The sequence below is a fragment of the Lates calcarifer genome, linkage group LG11, assembly GCF_001640805.2.
Source record: "Lates calcarifer isolate ASB-BC8 linkage group LG11, TLL_Latcal_v3, whole genome shotgun sequence".
Taxonomy (NCBI): Eukaryota; Metazoa; Chordata; class Actinopteri; family Centropomidae; genus Lates; species Lates calcarifer.
The window spans coordinates 20,070,007-20,092,727 of NC_066843.1; the positions used below are offsets into that span (position 1 = coordinate 20,070,007).

At 41.1% G+C, this 22,721-nt stretch overlaps 1 protein-coding gene across 6 annotated transcripts in view; it reads right to left on the reverse strand.

The window, feature by feature from the left end:
* Positions 1-22,721, reverse strand: part of tanc2a (tetratricopeptide repeat, ankyrin repeat and coiled-coil containing 2a) — a 50,165-nt gene that overhangs the window by 8,425 nt on the left and 19,019 nt on the right. For 4 of the 6 annotated variants that reach the window (XM_051073954.1, XM_018698487.1, XM_018698488.1 and 1 more), the window contains 20 exons: positions 13,336-13,475; positions 11,902-12,067; positions 11,479-11,799; positions 9,592-9,717; positions 9,232-9,498; positions 8,241-8,377; positions 7,406-7,637; positions 7,142-7,314; positions 6,072-6,152; positions 5,785-5,985; positions 5,040-5,174; positions 4,482-4,678; positions 4,277-4,385; positions 2,767-2,889; positions 2,483-2,620; positions 2,244-2,342; positions 1,687-1,878; positions 1,466-1,559; positions 314-447; positions 83-206 (listed from right to left, as the gene is read on the reverse strand). In XM_051073954.1, the coding sequence (XP_050929911.1) occupies positions 83-206; positions 314-447; positions 1,466-1,559; positions 1,687-1,878; positions 2,244-2,342; positions 2,483-2,620; positions 2,767-2,889; positions 4,277-4,385; positions 4,482-4,678; positions 5,040-5,174; positions 5,785-5,985; positions 6,072-6,152; positions 7,142-7,314; positions 7,406-7,637; positions 8,241-8,377; positions 9,232-9,498; positions 9,592-9,717; positions 11,479-11,799; positions 11,902-12,067; positions 13,336-13,475 (3,189 nt within the window). Of the gene's footprint in view, positions 1-82; positions 207-313; positions 448-1,465; positions 1,560-1,686; positions 1,879-2,243; positions 2,343-2,482; positions 2,621-2,766; positions 2,890-4,276; positions 4,386-4,481; positions 4,679-5,039; positions 5,175-5,784; positions 5,986-6,071; positions 6,153-7,141; positions 7,315-7,405; positions 7,638-8,240; positions 8,378-9,231; positions 9,499-9,591; positions 9,718-11,014; positions 11,269-11,478; positions 11,800-11,901; positions 12,068-13,335; positions 13,476-20,602; positions 21,052-22,721 lie in introns of those variants that run through there. The other 2 variants (XM_018698483.2, XM_018698490.2) reach the window with 2 other exon arrangements.

Below are 22,721 nucleotides of genomic sequence, written 5' to 3' on the forward strand. Positions count from 1 at the left end.
AGGCTTTTAATGTGAAAGGATTCATGGTTTCATTCTATTGTTATAGCCACTGTTGTTGGTACTGTGTGGTAAAGCGGGTTACCGTGATCCAGCAGCAGCTGGGCGGTGGGCATATGTCCCTCTGAGGCTGCCGTCATTAGAGCTGTTCGACCCTGCTGGTCAACCATGTTCACCTCCACCCCGTGATTCAGTAACAACTCCACCACCTGACAGAGAGACAAGGAGGGAGACACACACTCTGCATCTCTACGACAGGAATCAAAATACATATATTCACTTGCTGTGTGTGTTTGTTGTGTGTGTCGTGCCATACCTGCCAGTGACCCCGTCTCACAGCACTGAAGAGTGGAGCCACACCCCGCCTGTTGCCTTGCTCAACAGCAGCCCCCTGATCCAACAACAGCCTGCATACAGGCAGCCTACCGCTTCCTGCTGCTGCTGTTAGAGCTGACAGACACAGAGACAGAGACGTGGATATGAGACTAGTGTTTCTAAGAGCTTCATTCAGCAATCAAGTACCAATACAATCTGTTGATGAGGTTTATCTAACTGAAATGTTGTATTTATAATCATACAAACTATTTTATAGTGGGTGGATTACAGAGTCTAGCTTTTATTTCCAATTATCATCATAGTCACCTCATGTTATTCTTAGCTGCAGCGATGGGAATGTAAAAGCACTAGTATAGATGTGAAGCCCACATGCCCACTGTAGGTGCTTTCAGCAGTGGACAAGGATCAGCATAGACCCTCTGACCCTTCTGCAGCTGCTCAGGCCCATATGCAGCAAGCTGCGATGCACTGTTCCCTCTTCAGTTCACTTTCTATGGGACAAGACCACAGGGGCCAGCTTTCGCTTCACGCATCAGTGAGCCTTGGGCACCCATGACCCTGTCCTCAGTTCACCAGTTGTCATACTGGTGACCTGCTGTTTTGGTGATGCTATGACCTGGTCGTCTAGCCATCGTAATTTGGATGTCATGAAAGTTGCATAAGGATCCGACCTTCACATCAACTGTCTACTCACTGCCTAATGTATCCCACCCCTTAACAGGTACCATCATAATAAGTTAAGGAATGTTATTTACCTGTCAGTGGTTTTAATGTCGAGGCTGATCAGTGTATGCTTGCCATCTAACTAACTTACAAACCACACACTTAAAGTCCAGTGTTTGCACAACAAATTATACTGTCAAAGCTTTTTATACATATTTTTGTTATACCATCTTCAACCATAATTTATGTTACTGAAATTTTATTGAGTCACATCTAACATTACATATACATAAAAATAAATCTTTAAATTAGTAGAACTACTGATAAAACCAGTAGCATTAGCATGGTATTAACAATAGTCATGCTATAAATATACTTGCAGTGTATTAATATTAGTAACAATGACTTGTACAGTGGAAATCATGCAGTATGAATATTTTTTTGTGTAGTTGTATTATTTTTGTAGTACCTGTCTCTCCCCAGAGACTGTCAAATGTGTTGATCTCTGGTCTCTCTTCTTCTTCCTCATCTTCCTCTGGTAGATCCAGTAAGTATGATACAATCTACACACAAACAGCACAATAAAACCTGTTACAAACATATTGTAAATACATTTTCATGATTCAGTAACACACAACATTTTAAAGCTGTGTGTGTGTGTGTGTGTGTGTGCATGTGTGTGTGGCTGACCTCTGTGTGGCCCATGCTAGCTGCTGCAATCAGAGCTTGCTGCACCGCCTGGCTCTTGTTCACCCCCCTCTGGCTACAGCAAGAAGTGCAGCTCCAGTCTGTGTTTTTCAACAGGAAGTGCAGCACCTTAAGGTGGCCTCGCTGAGCCGCGTGCACTAACACGCACTGACCTGCACTGTCCACATGACCCACCTGAGAACACAGGAAGACAAAGACTTAGTACGTAAAGCTCATAGGCAATGGTAAACAGTATAAATCACACACATAGAATTGGTCAAAATTTGAGTTAAAACCTTGTAGAACTTCTGATTTGATCACAGTATCTTTCACATGATTCTGATGGTGTACGTTGTTGTTTTGTTGTTTTTATTGGTATGGTCTAAGTGTTGCTCTCAGGCCACTCATCACGTCCCCAAATCTCACGTTGAGTCCGAGGAAATAAAGGGGTAGAGACATCCATTGAGCTCTACCACAGTGTCGTTCTTAGTGCCACCACTGGGTGACACCATAGTACACAGTTGTCAAATACACATAGTGATTTTAAATCTTGAGACTACCTTAGCTCCGTGTTGACTTAGCATGATGACGATGTCCAGATGTCCAGCAGCAGCAGCGAATCCCAGTGCAGTCATGCCATCATGTGACTGAGCGTCCACCTAGTATTACATCACAGAAGCCTCATTTGGTAGCAGTAAACTGACACAGTCTTCCAATTAAAATCTAGCACAATGTTGCTTCAAAGTAAAGCACCACAAGACTAAAATTTTTAAAATTTGATTTAAAATTTATTTTTTACCTGAGCTCCGTGGTCAAGCAGCAGCACCACGGCATCATTGTGGCCCAGGTGGGAGTGCACACACAGCAGGGGGGCATTGTTGAGGACATCACTACGGTAATCCACATCAGCCCCACCCATTATCAGCAACCTGCTCACCTGGACAGGTAGAGAGGCAAATTATAACCTACTGGCACTAGCAAGTGTGTGTGTGTGTGTGTGTGTGTATGTGTGTGTGGTCTAGGTATTCCTCATCTTGTGGGGACCTAAACCTTTTTCCACAGCCAACAGTATGGGTGTGTTACCTTGATGTTAGGGGTGTAGAGGTTGCGTAGAGAAGAGAGAGCAGGGCTGAGGTTCTCTGTGCTGTAGGATAGCCACAGCCCCTGCAGAACTGAGGAGGAAACCCCAAGCTTCTTACTCAGACCCTGGACAGAATTGAGTCACAGGAACAAATAGGTAAACACATGGATAATACTGAGATACTTTATGACTGAACTCTCTGTCTTCATGGTGGTGCACTTTCAACATCACGATTTGACAAAGAAAAACATAATAAGCTCATAATATACAAGACCTTTAAAAACTTTTGGGCTTATGACCCTGATACAAGAAAGTAATGTCTGGTGTGGGGCCCCATGATAGATTTCAGATAGCCATGAGTAAGCACTTAAACCAGTGACACATTTCCCCTCTAAATGTCTCACATGGTTTCATTTAACTTGGTGCTAAAGGCCCAACAAGACACAAAGAACAGATGCCTGTGCCATTTCTGTTTGTGGCATCACTCTGCTGTCAGTTTGGGATTTTTTGTCAGGGCAAACTAAATACTGTCAACAAATGAGGAGCAATAATTTGATTTGAATTTGAATTTAAATAAACTATATGGAAACAAAAATTCTCCTGCCAGTAGTTTCAGTACTTTTAGTTTAAGTAAGCGTTTACAAAGTTAAAATTGGCATCAAAAAATAATATTCAAGGTGATTAAAGCAGGAATGTCTGTCAATCAGTGTGCATTTAACTAGTGAATTTGCTTCAGTCAGTATCTGCTGTCCACAGCTGCTTTATACTGTATGAAAAGCTTCTTCAGTTCATTAAATCCCTGCCATCTGAAGGCTGCAAGACAGATGCCGATAAAATCTTATTTGACGAGCAGTGCAGTTAGTGGAGTTTTCTTGCAGACAAACAAAAGTTATGTGTTTCCCATGAAAATGTTTTGCGTGTATTCATGAAGTCTACCAAACATGTTGAATACATTTTCCTCCTCAAAACCACTGCAAAGCAGTTTTTTTTAAATATTGAAAATTGTGCATTGGTCATATCCTTGTTTGCTTGTTTGCTAGCTAGCAGTCATCTTCTTCACTGCCTTTGTTGGTGCTTTGTTACATTAGCATGTTATTGCTTCCAACTATGGGTCAATGAAACAATGTGAAACCTTTTACATGCCTGATTGTGCAGTAGAAAGGCTGCTGTATCATATCGGTTACAATATAATGTGATCATTTACAACTTGAGATTCAGCAGAAATAGCACCAGACAGATGAGATCATATAAATGGCTTCATAATTTCATTGTATTGTTATATTACTGATAAACCCATCTGCACATCTTCTGCCTCTGGCTGCAAATTTTAGGTGTTGTATGTTCCGATTCTGTCGCTCTGCAACAATCAGAGACCATTATGATTTCCTGGAGAAGCATCAGTTTGTTGAAGGTGCTCCTGGAGATGCCAACAAAGTCCTTGCACCAAAGACCTGCCACTTCGTTTTGGTTGCTGTGCAATTAAAATAGGACCCTGTGTGTGTGGGGGCTAACCTTATAGATGTGAGCCTTCAGGATGTGATGTCCCAGCTCCAGTGTCTGCTGTCGATTTAGCTTCCCCCCCTGTCTGCAGAGCCAGAAGGCCAGCAGAGTGTGACCACTCCTGAAAAACAAATAGATGGACAGAGAGAGAAACCTTAGAAAACTTTCCCTCTCTGTCTTTTACACCTTTTCTTTTCCTGCTGCTTTGCTGGTGTACCTGGGGTCACAGAGGAACCTGTTGTCCTGGCCCTCCTCTCTCCAAACTAGCCACTCTCTGAAGGAGGCATGGTTTAGCATCCAGCTGCCGTCGCTTCGCCTCAGCAGAAAAGACGAGAGCTGCTCCAGCCGCTGCACAAACTCAGCCCACCGAAGTGTTCCTCCAGTCAAAGCGCCCGAATTCACCACCTCAAACAGCTGAAGGAGAACAGGAGAGGAATGGTCACTTTTCAAGGTTAGTGTTTCATTTTCAGTATCTCAAAGATATGCCAACAAGAATAAGAGCTGACACATATGTTAGCAGCTCAGTGAGGCTGTACTTTCATACAGTGCTGCTTTGAAATAACATGTGGATGCAGGTACAATGTTTATCATGTTCTCCATTAGAGTTGTGGGCATTAGCATGCTAACGCTGACTAATTAGCACTAAACATAAAGCAGCCCTCCAGCTGAACTTGAAGGAAAGATGAAAAGTTAAGACTGTTAGGGCAATTAATTCTGAGGGGGACATAAATTTACACACACACATACGATAACAAGACCCAGTAATGATGTGTACCTGCTGGTCTGTCAGTGGGTGCAGTGATGCCACAGTGATGTTGAGCAGTGGCAGAACTCTCTGAAAAGACGATTGGGTGGGAAAACGCATGTTGAGCTGCAGCAGGTAGACCTCTGCTAGACTCACAGGAACCACCTAAACACAGAGGGACACAAATTTAATATCTTCTTGTTTACTGTATATGCAACTGAATATTTACAATATAAACTTGTAAGCAAAAAAACAGTTCAACTGCCTTAAAGGACCAGTGCATGTGCGTGGAGGACAACAAAACATGTTACACTCGCACATAGAGGGGAAACTAGCTACATAGCTACATAAATGAACCTCTTCACTTGACAGACGGTTGGTGCAGTACTTGATACCATTTTGTCACCTGACAACCATCATAGACCCTCTACACAATTGGAAAAGGAGGGGTGAGGTGATGGGTTTTCGGTTGCAATCTGTGTTCTAACCACTAGATGGCACTGAATCATGCACACTGGTCCTTTAAATGCTTAAACTGCTGTTCTCATGCAGTAGTTTGATGAGATTTTATTACACTTTGCCTGATTTTCAGAGTAAGCTGGCACACTTCCTCAGAAAATGTTGCCACTTCTAGTTTAATAAAAATATAATGAATAACAAAGAAAGTAACATAACCAAAACAATTACAAAGTAGATAAGACATTATCTATTATAACTTCATTTTCTTACAATCCCCCTTTCATTTTACCTTCATCCTTCCTCTCCTCCTACTTACCTTGAAGCTGGAGCTCTTTAGGACCAGGTATCCTCTCTCTATCAGGTCTAGGGTCAGTTTCAGGTAGAGATATGAGCCTCTGCTCAGGCTCTTCAGGTGGCTGACCAATTTGGTAAGTGCTGTGTTGTCAAGGCGACCATTGCTCAGTGACACATTGCTTTGGATCTCAACACTGTTGTGGATGCGCTGCATCAGGTAACCCTGCAGAAAAACAGACATGCGTATGGGTGAAGAGATGGACAGATGGAGAGACAGACAGACAAACAGGCAATCTGTGTCCATGTTACCTGCAGGTCCTGGTCTATGGCACTGTTCTCCTCCATCTTGTCTAGAGAGATGTGGTGAAAAGGTAGAGAACAAGTGCTGTCCTAATTGAATGAATTGACAGAGAAACACATTTTGTTAGTTCAAAACAAGTTTTGTCAACAAGACCACTCCCAATTTGTGTTTTGTTCACTTTGGTCTGGCAGCATTGTTGGTATATTTGCCCCTATTGATATTAGACAGGCTGACTCAGTTGAGGCCTTTAAATTCAAACTAAGAACTCATCTTTATGTCTTAACTTTGGGCTAGCATATTATTCTTATTATTCTTATTTCAGGTTACCATTTTACCTTCGGCGGGTTGGGTTAGTCTCAATGCATCAGTTAAAGTTAGTAGTTAGTAAATGTTGTGCATGATTACTATAAACCGTCTTAATATTGCTGCATCACTCTAACTGTGTGTTTCTTCCCTCAAGCACATTAGTGCCCAGGCTGTGCTTCTCTCTCTCTTTCTTCTACTGTCTCTTACTGCTGGGTTCTGCCTGTGGAGCTGTAGAGTCTCCTGCTGCTCCCATGATCCAGCTCAACCGATGATGCGACAACATTTAAACATTTATTAGTGTTAGTGATAGTGTTATTGCTATTAATGTTTCTGTCATTATTATTCCTTTAGCTATAATTATCATTATTATTATTATTACTACTATTTCCATTTTGACTTAGTCTGTGTATTTGCAATGTTGTCTTTCTCTTACCCCACCCCTCACCCCGCTCTCTCTGTATAAACCCAACCAGTCGAGGCAGATGGCCGCCCACCCTGAGTCTGGTTCTGCTCAAGGTTTCTGCCTCTTTCTTGCCACAGTCGCCTAGTGCTGCTCATGGTGGGATCTGTTGGGTCTCTCTCTGTAAATGTTATAAGATAAAGAGTACGGTCTAGACCTGCTCTATATGTACAGTGCCTCGAGATAACTTCTGCTGTGAATTGGTGCTAAATAAATAAAATTGACTTGACTTGACTGAAATAAAAAAAGTTCCTTGTTTTGTCATAAGGTCTGACATTCCTGTGTGTGTGTGTGGAGTGGGTGTGTGTATACCTGCTGACTGGTCCTGACAGTGGTAATGACCTTCAACCACGAAGGAAATTTCAGGACATTTTTGGACAGGAAAGAGGTCAGCGTGTCGCCATAATCCGGCCGGTGGAATTCTGCCTCGTTTAACCCGTCAATCAGTATAATAAGTCCCGCCCCTTCCACATGCAACTTCCTCTCTGGAGAACGACAATGTAGACCATCACAGGTTAAATAGTCCCTGGCTAAACAGAACAGAGGAAATCAGAATACAGTAGAATCTGTAAGTACCTCTGTAGAGAGCGTCCAGTGGGTCCAGTATTCCTCTCTGGAGGGCAGAGCTTGGATCCTGGATGCAGGAGCGCAGACTTAGCATGCTCTGTAGCTGTGGTGACTGATGAAGCAGCTCCCGATAGGCTAACAGCTGAGGGGCATCACTTAGCATCGCGGCCATATTGTGGACGAACTCGGGAACCATACAGGTGTGACAGTTATCAGCCTGACAGAAATGATAAGAAACTACCTGCAAAGACAGACAGGAAGACATGTTTGAATGACATGATTGAATGTTGTGGAATTCTTTACTCGCCTTTAGGTTTCAGTTGGAAACAAACTTTGTCTGTTAGGCTGATGAAATATGTCTGTCTAAGCATTTCATTTTGGAAAATAAGCATATCTGCTCTCTTGCTAAGAGTTAAACAAGAGGACTGATCTTACTCTCATGTCTGTACAGTAAACATGTACCTAGTGGGATTTAGAGGTACTGGTGGTCAGATTTTGTAACCTTTGGACTGGGCTAGCTGTTTTGGCCAGTAGCTGTGTATTTAAAATACATGAGAATGGCATCAATCTTCTCTCCTGACACTTAGCAAGAAAGCAAATAAGCACATTTCCCAAATTGTCCATCTACTCCTTTAACCTTAATCATACTTAATTCAGCACAAAGCTCTAAAAGAAACAGGCTTACAGTTTAGAATAGCATAAAATAGAAACACTAAAGCAAAACACAAAGACCTAAAAACTGTACTTAAGTACTGTACTTGAGTAAATGCGCTTTTTAAATTTACACATCTGCTTTCTGTTGTGCGCTTCAATAGATCTACAGTAAGTAGAGTGGGGATAATACCTGTGCTGCGAGCTTCCTCAGCACCTCCTCCTGTCTCCTCCTCATCTCTGGAGTTCCTGGACAGCTTCCTCCTCCTCCTCCTCCTCCTCCATCCCCTCTTTCCAGGGAATCGTTGGAGAAAGAAACAGGTGCTACATCTGGATTGAGGATGCAAGGGGAAAAAAAATCTCAGAATATTTCTTTATTTTAAATGTCAGTAACCACATAAACCACCTCTCTCTGTGGCTGCTCTTCTTCCAGTATTTGGCTCAGGTATGTGTCTGGTTGCTAATTCTGAGGCTGGCTGCTTTTAGTGGGCTCTGAATGATGACTCAGTTGTTTCTTACAGAGTGAATAAGGTTGTCTTCATGGCTGGAAGAACTCACTGGGGGTCCTCTGGCAAGCATGTGATATGGGCTACTGCCAGAAATCTACTACATCCCTTTCAAGTGCCTGACAAGTACAGGAGTAAGCAAGCAATAAAAAAAATTCTAAAACAACATAAGGCATCTTTAACATAAACTGTCCATGAGTCACTATACCCATGAGCAAGGGGTATAACGTAAAGTTACAATCTGTATCATTATCTATATTTGTTCATGTCACTCAAAGTTATAAAGATTCATTAAAGAAGTGGTCAGGACCGATGCACAGTTATGATGTTATGAGTTATGATCGGAGTAAAATTGTTTTTAAGTGTAAATGAAAAAAAAAAAAAAAACAGAAAAAAAAGACAAAGCTATTAACAATAATTTAGTGAGCCATCTTGGTCTTTTTGTGTGCACTTTTGAGATGATTCTGAACGTTAATCTCTTTTCACTGTCAAATCATGTAAGGTTTTTCAATATCAGATCATGAGATATAAGTTAAACCTGTGAAACATCAGTCAAGTTTATGCTGCAAGGTCTATAAATATGGTCAATATTGGTGAAAGGTTATTTAGGGATGATGCTCACTAAATAAAAAAAAAAAAAAAGTTTAGTGGAAAAAAAAGCATGGAGAATCTGCTTACGCTTAGGGATGGTCTGGCTGCCTGGTGGGGTTGGCCACATTCGGCTTCCATGACAACTGAGCGCCACCAGACGGGCTATGATGGCTGTTTTGCCAAAGCCCATGTTGCCGACAATCACCACCCCCCGACTGGTTGATGGGTCATCTCTGCGGAGACAGGCATCCACTTCCTGAAAGAGCCACTCCCTACCGGTGAACAGCCAATCAGAAGAGAGACCGGGAACCTCAAAGTGGAGGGGCTTCAGGTTGAGAGAGGGAGTGAAACAAACTGCAGGGAAAGAGGGGATGAATACAGTATTGTAATACTGCTCCTTAAAATAACAGTATGTATTTGTCTGCATATGATAGTATGTGTGTGTACCTCTGTGGTCCTGTTGACTACAACTCCCAGAATTCTGTCTGGGCATTCTGAGGGATGTCCTTGAGGGAATGTGTCTCTGCTGCTCATCCAGATAGGCTAGATCTTCAAGGTGGGCAGAACTAGTGGCTACAGAGAGAGAAATAAAAAGGTTGTGCTGTATGAAATTTGATTTTAATCACATAAATGCATATGAGGCAGAAAAACACAATACTATGATCTCGTGAAAATAAAACTGTCTGATGAAAGACTGAATCCTAAAGATGACAGCCATGTTACAAAGAATTTCACTGTATAAACTTGGAATCTGTGCACAACAGCACACAAATTTCTCCCAGGAAATGGAAGCATGTGAGATCTGAGTCCTGGGATCTCAATTCTCAGTACTGAACCACAGTCTTCAATAAGCATGAAACTCTTCTAGCTGAACTATAAAAGATGAACAACTGCATGATAAAACATCTTTGATCAAAAAGCCAAAGGAACAACAATGAATACATCATAACTGTCAAGAGAGTCAAGTTAACTACAGCTCCCAAGGTGCATTTAGGTATGAACTGTTATGTATTCCACTTATCCGTTAAAGGTCGTGTGGGGGCTATCCCAGCTGACACTGGGCGAGAGGTGGGGTACACCCTGGACATCACCATCACCAGTCCATTGTAGGGCCAACACATCTAGACAAACAACCATTCACGCCTATGGGCAATTTAGAGTCACCAATTAACCTAACCTGCATGTGTTTGGACAGAGAACCTGGAGAGAACCCACACAGGCAGAGGGAGAACATGCAAACTCCACACAGAAAAGCCCCAGACTCGAACCTGGAACCTTGTTGCTGTGAGGCACTAGTGCTAACCACTGCACCATCGTGCCACCCATTATTAAAAATCTGTTCCCTGTGCTGGTGATGGTGTGTGTGTAACAAGATGATAAGAATAACATATTGTTTGCACAGAGTTTTATATTGTGTCTGTAATTCCACATGGAACTATCAAGACAAACACAGGACAAATAAGTAAGGAAGTTGGCCTGATAGGTGTGTAGCCAATTTTGTTAAATACTGTGTCAAAAGACATATAACAACTGTGCACTCTCTCTGTATGCTACACTGCTAGCATACTACCAATGTTAGCTAAATATGCCCTTTTTCAAATTTTCAAATTTTAGACCAAAAAAAAAAAAAAAAAAACACCAGAGGAGGAGCTTCATAATCACATTATCACATAATCACAGTGGTTCCCATAGAAATGAATGGACTTCCGGTTGACCTGCATACATACACAGAGCTAAGTGGAAACGATGTGTAATACCACCACAAACAAAACCCAGGATTTGAAACAACAAAGTGCTGATACATGAACATGGAAACTCTGGGTTCTCTCGATGCTGGAAAAAAAAAAAAGAGAAACAAACAGAAACCTACCGAAAGTTTGATCCACTCAATCCATTAACAATCCTCTAACACCACAGAACATGTCTGCTCCGGCTGCGCCTTGTATCCTTTGTGTATGTGTGTGTGTGTGTGTGTGTGTGTGTGCGTTTTTTGGGAAACATCATACATGTCACTTCCTTCCTTTCCAAAAGTTCTCATGGTTTTGAGTTTTTATGAGTGGCAGAGAGAGGAAAGGAAGAAAGGGAGGATGAGATGTGAATATGTTGCTTAGGCGTACATATATGAAATGAGTCATGGAGCTCACTATCACCTCGTTTTTACCTCGCTGTTTGCTCACTATGACTAGTGAGGTCACTACGGTTGAGAAAGAGTGATGTGTTTCTTTCCTAACAGGAAAGAGAGTGTGGGAGTGCACTGCAGGACTGGAAACCGCTTGATTCACACACACGCACACACACACACTTTCACAAACACATTATCCATTTGGCATTTACCCGCAACTGAGTTAGGGCGAGGCATGAGGTATAGAGGTATGGAGTGGGTGGAGCCTGAGGAGTGGGCGACACCAGGGCCTCGGTCTGGGTGGAGTTTGTTGAGGCTGTACGTGGACACGGCCATGTTATCATCCACCCTGTACAGAAAGCTGTCCTTAGCATTTCCCGTTGCCACCATACAGGAAGAGGAGGTGGAGGCCACCACCGGCCGCCCCCCCTGCTGCCAGAGGTTGAGGCTGCTCCCATGGTAACCATCACCGGGGTATTTGGTGCTGCTGCTCTGCTCTGCTGCCGACTCTGCAGAATAGCTTGTCAATGTGGCTGAAAGAAAGAGCGAAGGGGAAGACAGAAAAAGTTAATAATACAGCAGTGTACGTTTATTTTTTACTTATTTATTTCTACTGTCTATAAACAGTATCTCACCTATGATGCCGCTGTCTCTGCTTTCTAGTGTGGAGGTGGGGGAGGTGACAGAGGCGTGGTTGGAGGAGGCATGCTTGTTGTTGTTGCCCTCTCCTCCAGCAGGAGGCTGCAGTGTGGAACTAGGGGAGGTGCTGCTACTTGCCAGACTGGAGGAGGGGGAGATCCTCTGCGGGAAAGATAACAGATTGTATCCTCACTTTCTTATGTATATGACAATACAGAACATCAAAATGACACATTAAAAGTAGGAACAATAAAAGTAAAAGGGACAAAACATATACACTACATTAAACTACAAAATAGTGTATAAAATAGGCAGGTATAAGATTTAAATGCATACCAAAGTAATAATAGTCCAAAAATATTATGTACATACCTTTTTTGTCATACTATTAATCAGACCCATAAACTCTGAGCAAACAACATCAACAAACAAAAACAACACGGCATGCATGAATGCTCATACACATACACATATGCACGTACACAAATAAACACTTAATTACAATACACATTCATTTGTTGAGATATTGTATTTTAAAACTCTTCAGGGCTCCAGCACCAGCAACGCAGCCACATCCACAACCTTCACCTCACTGACCTATCAATCAGTAAGGTTTCATTCACATTCAAGTTATTGTCCAGAGAGGAGAGAGAGCGCACTGGGAAACCACTGTGCCTCACCATCAGTGACAGTGAAAGGTGTCAGTTTTATGTAATGTTTGCTGATATGACATCAAAATGAATAGAGACAGATCTTTCCCCTGTCGTCTTTTGTTCAGAACAGCAAACATCACACATGAAAAATGGGCGAGATACCAAAACTCTGGATGATCCTTAAGTAGCTGACTGGGCAGGTGGGTAGCATGTTAAACTACGGTTTAGTTACTGTGTCTGTGTTTGTTCACTGCAGCAACCTCTTCTTGGCTGATTCAGAAATTACTGACATTATTGTTACCCAGGTAACAAGAGCTAACTGGCTAAATTTGGTAGCAGATGGTATGAAAAAAACTGATCAAACAACATTTCATAGTAGTTAACTGAGTTCTAAAAAATTGTAGTTGGTTCATGTATACATTTTACACAATTTATTCATATGATTATTTATTTCATAATGTCTTTACAAAGCTTACTGAAACAGAATGGAAACCTAGGGCAACCCAACATGTGGTAAAAAGCTTCCTGAACAGTTTTAAATTTACGATACATTTTTAATTTTATTTTTATTTATTTATCTTTTCTTAAGGAGCTTAGACCATTTATCTTCAGATTCAGGAGTGTCTGTCATACATAGTGTATATGGATTACTGAAAAATTATAGCATGATTGAATTCACTACAGAACGCAGAATTTGCTACAGGACACTCAACTTTTCTATTTAAAAGTGTTTTTACTCAACACAACCTAGATGTGTGTATGTGTGTATCTGCGTACCTGTTCATCATGCTGGACATGGTAAGGGGACCCTGGCTCTCCAGTGTTTATCTTGTCCCCCAGCAGGAAGCCCAACCTGGTCATCAGAGCATCAGCGGCCTCATCCACAGAGGGAGGAGGTCCTAAGTCTTCATCCTCACCTGCACAGTTACAGTGAGATAAAGGCAAAAAGAATTTCATTATGTGGAAGAGTGAGATTCTGGCCTGGAGGGAACAGTTGGAATCACTGGTCATGTGATGCACACTGGCCCAAAAAACACACATTTGTAGAGCAGCCAACTGTTAATGAGAATTAAAAACTGTAAAATGTCAAAGCACTGCCTCAGTAACTTTTTTCATTGCATTCATGTTCACTAGGGAGCTGGTAGGAATAATACGTTGTCATGACCCGTCCCCTGAGTATTATTTCCTGTTTTATTTTGAAACCACTCTCCTCTCTTGTATTTTGTGGATTTTACTTCCTGTCTTTGTTCTTTTCCTGCTTGTTTTGCCCCTCACGTGTGTCTCGTTAGTTAATCATTCCCCTGTGTATGTACGGCTCTGTCTTTCTCTGTTTGTCAGAGTACTATGTTGTGTCATGTTGCATCCTCCATGTTGCAAGTTTTCAGTTTTATTTTTCTCAAATGATCAAACTATGTAAAGGCAACACTATTTTTAAAGTACTTAAGATATATTTTTTGCATTATTACAATGCAACATCTGTATCAACCACTTGGAGCAAAAGAAACAAGCTGTGATTACAACGACAAAAGCACCTTTTAAACTGACATGGTAAACTTGTTAGGAAACAGTTGATAATACACACATCCAGCAGATGGAAGAGCAACAGCTTGGTGTTGTTATTGTCCACTTGGTGTAAGTCCAAAATTTACTCTAGACATTGAATATCCCATTCACCTTAACACAATGCCCTTGTCTAGCCTGAAAAAAAGTTTGGGTGAGTAAACAGTGTCTTCACAAAACAGTCTGACATACAAAGGGGAACTCATATCTTTTTTAACATAATAAAAAAAACATAGAACAGCTGTGCAGTTCTTCCACAATAGGCTGGATATATTTGATGAATTGTGCAACTGGTAAAAGGCAAAAGCCGCAAGATCAGCCATTGTCATCAGCTCAGTTAGAGTCTAGAATGTGTCTGACCTGACTGTCTTTTTATACTCCATCTCAGCAGTCACCAGTAATTAACATTGAGCATCCAGTCAGGCGAAGTCAGCAGTCAAACACATCTATTTGGTAATCCTCTGACTCTCCATATAGCACTATGATCAGGTGAAAATTTTGAAATGTCCAAAAGTTTCAATTATGACTAAATATCTGTAAAATGAATGAAATTCCTGTCAGCTTCAGCTATATTTGGTGTTTACCACTAATAGCAATTGCAAATTGTAATCAGATCATCTACTCCACATGTGGTACCTCTGGTTTAGTTTGAGGTCTACTATGTGTTGTTAAGTTATCATGGTCACATGAATGTTTTAACAGAGTCACAGAGTCTTGCATACCATGTGCCATGTTGGCGTAACATAAGACTAAACTGAAACGTAACAACTGTGAGTTTTAGAAGTGCTGCTTGGCAGCTGATCTGCTCCTGGTGGCAGCTTCATATTTATCCATCTTGAGAGTGGTATCTGTTCATTTAATTATTGGCAACAGCAAACAGCAAACAGGAAACTATCCCTTTAATAACAGCTTTGCTGAGGTATTATTGTCAAGAAAAGCCAGTGTCAAGTAAAAGTGTCAAGTAACAGCACAACCAAATACAATCTGAGCCACATAAACATGAAATCTGCAGTGGTAGAAACAGACAGCAAAAATATACTGAATGCTGGAACAACCTAGGAAGTCATCCAACATTTCAGCCTCCTCTATTGTCCTGGTGACCTGGTGGTTCTCCACATACTATAAAATATATTTGTCCACTCAAGAAGAAAAATAGGTATAAATGTTTCCAATCAGAAGAAAATTTAAAAAAGAACTTAAAACACATTCACAGAAAAGGTAGAAAACTGTGTTCATCTGTGTGTGTGTGTGTGTGTGTGTGTGTGTGTTGTCTGTCTAGGTCAAGGTTAGGGTGAAGGTTTTGGTTAGACAAGTGGTGGTTAGGGTTAGGAAGTCTCCAGGAAATGAATGCAAGTCTATGTAATGTGACTGAGATCGGTGACAAAAGTGACTGAGATCAGTGTCTGTGTGTGTGCGCAAAGGTAACGTATTAATATATTCACTACCATGACCTAAATATACCAAGAGCAGGCACATACATACAGTTATACACACACACTCACACATAGAAACAAGAATGTAAGCCACAGCATGAAAGCTCATATGCTCTGTCTCTCTCTCTGACAGTCTGTAATTATGGCTATAAATTGCAGACTGTTGGCGTAAATACTAGAGAAGCGTCGCAGACTGAAAATAAAACCAACCAAACACAAAGCAAACTGGGAAGACTGTGTGTGTGTGTGTGTGTGTATGCACACACAGACATGCATGTGTGTGTGGTCAGTCAATGACAGGGTGTGTAAGTTGTTTTTAGAAGAAGAAAAATAAAATGGAAAGATCTTATACAGAAAGCACAGACTTTTTCATTTCTGTATCATTAACTACTATAACTTCTGATTCCTTCTGCCAGTGCCTCTTTTCAGCCTTCATTCCTCCCTCTCTCATCTCCATCCTCTGTTCTTCTTCTTTCCTTTCTTTCCTCCATCTGTTGTTCCTTTTTCCCCATTCTTTTTTTCTTCTTCTCTTCCTGTCCCCGTCTTTCTTCTTCCTTTGCATCCTTTATTTGTTTTCCTAACTTTTTCTTTCTCTGTCTGTCTTTCTTTTTTCCTCCTCTGCTGTACTACACCCCTGCCTTTCTATGTTCATTTATACAGAATGACGAGGCAGAATAAATATCCCTGCCTTGAACAGGCTGCATGAAAAGGGGTTAAAAAGCATCAAGGAAAGAATGTGCACATCTTACTCTTTCTTGATGAAGCAATCAAATTATGGTTATTGAAACCTACTTCAAGAAGTATTAAGACCATCCATGGTTTTAGAAATTCTTGAAGCTTGAGTCACAACCTGGGTAAGATTGCAGACATGCGCCATTGAAATCAGCTTCTTTAGATATTGGACAGACTTTATAAAACCAGTCAATGTTATGGGCACCAAGAAGGAAGACATCCTTCCTTTCCACTGTCAGTGTATCTAGAGTTTCTCATATTCTATCTAGCCTATAGTAGGAACTTAAAAAGGTCCATCTAAATTGCCTGCTATATGGTTAGTAAGGGTACTAAGTGCCAATGTTCCTCAGTTTTCATAGAAAAATAGACACCGGTTTGAGAGATATGTTACCTATGGCAGAAAAATGTCCATTTCATTTTTCCCTCAGAATTCCCATGATTATTGAATTTCTGTGTCATAGGCATTGTAAGAATGAAACAGAGGGCAATTCGAAATGGGAATTCTGTCTTGGGTAAGGAATCAAAAATGACGTGAAATATTGTGATAAAGCATCTGGTATATGGCGGTTTAGGTGGTACCTGTGATTGTACAGTGTGCATGTTAGAAAGCTACATATGAAAACTGAAATGCATGTTGAGACATGTCCACACAGTGAAATCATCAGAATATGCCCTTATATGTTATCAAGAAAGCAAACATGCACCCAATTCAATTCTGTTAAAAAAAATTGAAATTTGAAGAAAATGTATTGATTGATATCATATGGGGGGGGGGGTGGTGGTTTATAATACCAAAGGCCTTCAATCAATATGCATGCATACAAACTTTTCACAGTTCAGTCTTACTAGGGTAGGGGTGTGTTTGTCCACCATCCTACAAATTCTCGTGAGGCTAGGAATAATACTTTTTAAGACATTAATGTCCACACATCTCAGATAAAGCAGAGAGTATAAAAATGTAAGAATATCAAGGGAACATTTTTTTAAATAAAAACATTGGAATTGAACAATAATAATTTACAGGCCTTAGTTTTGTGACCCAAATATTATACAGACAAACTTTGAACAAAATCTGAGACAAAGCTGAGACTACTCTTGGATTTTGTCTGATTTAACATGGAATGAGCTTCCCGCTTCCCCTCTCCCTCAACTGCAATCCCACCAATTAAAATATCTGTACTCCTGGAATGATTTTTAGTGTAGCTCAATTCCATCTATTCCCTTTGACTTCATTATGTCATTTTCAAATGACTTTATCTTTGTTTCTACCCAGTATCCCATTTTCATTTCATCATACTTATCCTTTAAACTGGTTTTCAGCTCCTGTACATCTCTAATAATGTCATCTAGTCTTTCTATCTTGTTAGTTCCAACTGTGACAAGCTGAATAAAAGCATTTGAAGTTTTCCTGCCACATAAGTAACTTCTCTGTGTATAAATCTTTTGGTTGTTCCAGTAACTGTGAAAGTACACTCATTGTAACCACTGAATCATCCTCATTAAGGAATGTTTTAGTGTGATAAGGAGGCTTGATCTTTCTAACGGAGATGCACCAGGAGTTGATTGACGCTGATGTCCAGTCAGACCTGTACGTCAGAGGCCTGTTAGGCCCAGAACCCCATCACATTTGACTGCAGCCACAGACTCAGTGCTTCATGTAATGCACTGTCCGCAGTGTTAAAAGGATATGTGGAACAAAATCAATTTGATTCAGTAAATGTCTGTGGGGAAGAGCTCCAGACAGGATTACTCAGATTCTTGTTAGATTTAGACAAGCCAGACTTTGAGCCATTTCCAGCCATCTTGAGAGCTCATGTGTAGCTTGAAGCTAAAAAAATCGTTCAAACACATATCATAACAAAGCTGACCAATATTTCCCTAACATTGCAAGATAGGGTATTGTTAAACATCTTTGCCTTGGTGGAGGTATGTGCTCTACTGAGTGCCATTCTACTTGTGTTATAGTATTTGAAGTTTGACATTTTATTGAAGTATTCCCTTAAATGAATTAAATGATTCAAGTAAAGGCAAGAATAACAGATCATATCATGTCTGACTTTCCATGAGAAGCAATCTTCATCCTCCATCTTGAAAGCTGGTTTGATTGTTAGTAGTCTGCTCATTTTTGTACTTTTTTGCCTTTGAAGTCAGATGCCAGATTTGAAAGAGACAAATGACAAATGTACTGCAATACTGTATAAACATGTATACAGTAACCTAATGGGGCGGATCAACTAGCGCGGCATGGGGTGGGGGTAGCAGTTGCCCAACCAGTTTTGGACAATATAATTCAAAAATATATAAATGAAAAGTTGTGGCCTCCCCAGTGTACAAGTGCAAGTGAATGCAGCAAGAGATGATGCTCCCTGCAGAGTCCTTGGTTCAATCCCTCTCCCAACAGGAGCTGTTCGTCACCCCGCTTGCATTCGACAGCAGTTGGCAGACCACACAGTGAAGGACTGGGGTAATACTAAGGCTAATGGTACAGGCCGATTTCACCCAGCTGCCATTAGCCATCCCTGCAGCGGGCAGCAGCTTTCTGTGCAGTCTATCCTGGTTCCAACCTCACACAACGACTGCTGATGTTCTTGCTAAATATGTGTGTGGGATTGCCAGCTTCCCCTAGTCAAAGTACAGTACAGCCTGCAGATGGATAGCAGCAGGGTTGTTTTTTGGTTTAAGCGTGTGTTGTTTAGTAATAGCAACTTGTGTTTGATTGTGTAACAGACGGATCAAACCTGACTAAACCCTAATAGCCTGCAGCTATCATCTCTGGCAATTCTCTGGTAAACTGCTTATTCTGTAAACAAACATGTTTCAGATCAGTCATGCAGATACAATACACAAAAAGCACCCAGTTTATAAAGCAGTTAAATCACTCACTACAAGCCAAAAAATCACAATAGTCAGCAATGCGTGTTTACTCAAAGCTCATTGCCTGAGCGTTCTTCTTTCACCGTACGTTCAAACTGAAGCTCAGGGGAAAGGGCTTTTGCCATTTCTTTAATCAGCATAACTGGATGAACACTAGCTGGCAACACTAAATGTGTAACTTCTATGAGCGACACAATTGAACTTCCACCTTGACATGCCACTGACTAACAAGTTAACATTATTCAGCAACCACAGTGACTACCTGAAATTTTCAAGTAATCATTGTACTGTATGATTATCATTCTGCACTGTGAACTGCAGTCACAGAAGTGACCTTTATTTTCTTCTGTTCATTTATCTGAATTTATCTCATTGGACAGAGCTCAAACTGAAATCAAGGCCACCTTTGAAAACATAAAAAAATATAAATATATTTCTTTAAAAAAAAACAACAGTTTATCTCCCACAGCTGTGGACTGCCAGTGAGCTACCAGTTGCTTCAGCAAAGAGAACTATGCTATCAACACACTTTAATAATCAGTCATATCTGCAGATCAGGCTAGCTAGTGTTAGCTACCCAGATAAGAACAGAGTGAGCAAAGCAGAAACTGACTGGTTCTCAGTCAACTCCCATGCCTTCATATCTCATTACTAGAGATGATACCTTGTCAACAAACAAAAAAAGCATAGATCACTCTCAGGTTCTGAACCACTCAAAGCACTTTACACCACAGGTCCACATTCACGTTCACATTCACACAGTACTTATAAATCGGTGGCAGTCTGAGGTTCAGTATCTCGCCCAAGGATATTTTAGTACATGGACTGAAGGAGCTGGGGATCAAACCACTGACCAGAGTGCACATATAGTGTGACAATAACAGTTGTTGTCATTAAGACAGCTGAATTATCATCATCTATGTTACTTTTTGACTGAAAGTAACATTGTTGTGTTCAATATAAAACCTATTTCCTGGGGATAACTGGTTTAGGTCTGGGTTTAGAAAGGATGTGTTACAAACTTTGCGTATGATGTCCCAGGGAAGGGGTGGGAGCAGGATCTACTGAAATGCTATCCAGTTGCATCATGGGAAATGTGGAATCTAGTGTATTTTGAGCTTGACTCATACTATAGACTAAAAGTCAGGATATTTTGGCCTCTTTTGCTGCATTGATTTTGACCATTCATCTTTTCTCTGCTGAGTCTCCTCACTTCATAAAAATGCTAAATGACCCTTTAATGTAGCAGAATACAAGAAAAAATGTTAGTGAGAGCTTGTGAAGCAGAAGCTAATGGACAACTTCAAATTTGTTCTTACTGCTCTTATTTGTTAGTGAATATGAAAATACACTAGGCCCCTGACACAAACACGAGGACTGTTCATTTTTTCTCTGGTAGAAAAGTGCTGAAAGACTGTGACAGAGAAAGAGTCCTTCACTCTCACCTTCCTCCTCTCCTCCTCCTCCTCCTCCTCTTCCTCTCTGTGCTGCATTGACGGGATGGACCGCCCAATCCCGACAAAGCTCAGGGCTGTCCTCGCGGGAGAGGCAACAGCAGACATAAAACAGCAAGCGCTGCAGGAGGGAGGAGGCGTGGCTGACAACATCTGCCTCCATGACATCTCTGCCACAACCACAGCCATGCGGCAGCCTCCACGGGCGGTGGGTGGGGGACTGCTCGTGCCAACACCACTTGGTCCTGGAGCAGGCGCATGGTTTCAAAATAGCCGCTGTGCAGTCCATAGCTAGCTGGCAGCAAGGTCCTGACTGGTTTAGAGTGCATCCATGTAGAGGGCGGAGTCAACTGAGTCAATTGCCGTTGCGCTGCTTGTACTTAGTGCACATTATAACATCACTCCTCAGTCCTCTTCTCTTTGGTCTTGAGCTCCTCCTTCTCCAGGGTACACAAAAGAGAGAGGGACAGAAAGATGAAGGAGGTACGAATGAAGAGATAAGAGGAGAAAGAAACTCCAGGAAAAGAAAAAAACCTAGAGTTACTCCAACTTCTGAGGCAGAATGACTGCAGTTAATAAGCAGGAGAGTAACACATATTAACAGTGTGGTGACTGGCAAACTCCTCATATGTTCAGTAAAGGTACTTTGTTTCTTCCAGCAGTAAATATGGAATGCACCCCGCTTTTAAACTTAACTGCAACTCACACAGCAGATCTGGACAATGATCTCCACTGGTTATTGTCCTTTTTGGCCAAAACAAATGTGCTCCTTTTCATTCACAGGTAGAACCTCCTCCAAACTCAGCAAAGACAGACAACAACAACTCCAGCATGAAGTGGGAAGAGTAAATCTTCTCCTTGATGATGTCCTCTTTAGTCAGAAAAGCACAAAGTAAAGTTTCCAAGAGTTAGAAGAGTTTTTCTTTCAACTGCGGAGCCTCCATATCTGGTCTGAAAGGCGACCTCCCTCATCTAGCTGCGCTGCAAATCAAAACCTCCTCCTCAGCCTCCCTCCTACAACCCACCCCCAACCCGCCGCCGAAAAAAAAAAAAAAACCAAAACACACACACACACACACACACAGGAGAGAAAGGGAAGGACTGCAGGAGGAGCTGAAATAGAGAGAGTACGTGTCGAGAAGTGCAGGCAAAGTTTAGAAAGACAGTTCACTCTTCTATCTTGTAACAGAGGAAAAGCAGCCAGAAAGAGAAAGACTGAAGAAGACTAGGAAGAAGGCTGGTAGAGCAAAGAAATGCTGCAATTACATTGAAACTCTGTTCCCAAGAATAGAAGAGCATCTGAACACAAATCAGTGACAGAAGATTGTAATCCACTTCAGTCCCGAAAGGAAAAACAAAGTGCTAAATAAAAGAGGTAGAATTAAACATAAGTTAAATCATGTTTATATGTTGCTTACCTTTATGTCAAAATATACTTTCAGGTTTCTAGTTTGTTAAAGAAAACTTGAATTACCAAAAATCCACAGTTTATAAAAGTTTACAAACCATCTGGCTGTAAGACTTCACCAAATGGCCATAAACACCACTGCAAACGAATGCAAATGTTGCTCTGTAACTGCTGGATGTGTAAATAAGCGAGCATCAAGATATGAATTCAAAAAGTGAAATACCACTTTTGTAGTCACAGCTTGTTTCTGCTGCTTGCAGGTTTGAGTATGGGATTTAAGTTAAGTTTAATTACACCAAACTAAATAGAGCTGAGATAGCAGCTACTGGTTTAACTACTTCCTTATTTTATTTTATGTTGAATAGTTCATTAAAATAGATATTTTCTAATCACAGGTAACGCAGAAAAGTAGATTTAGATTTAGGTTTGGCTAAAGCTATGTCACCAGTTAGCTTTAACTTGTGGGAACTAAACTGCCTGAGTAGCCTGCAGTTACTGCAGTTTGGTTTCAAGCTAATTTTGAGTTATCACAGATTTTTAAAACTGTTCTCACAGAAATTAGACTTAATGATAGTTTATAGAGTAAAACAGATGTCAAAAAGTCAGGAGAGGTCATAACTTGGTTTTATCCAAATATGTGGTTAGTGTGTTTTGAGTTTAGTTACAGAGTTACTGTGTTAGAAGTAAAGAGGAGGAAGACAA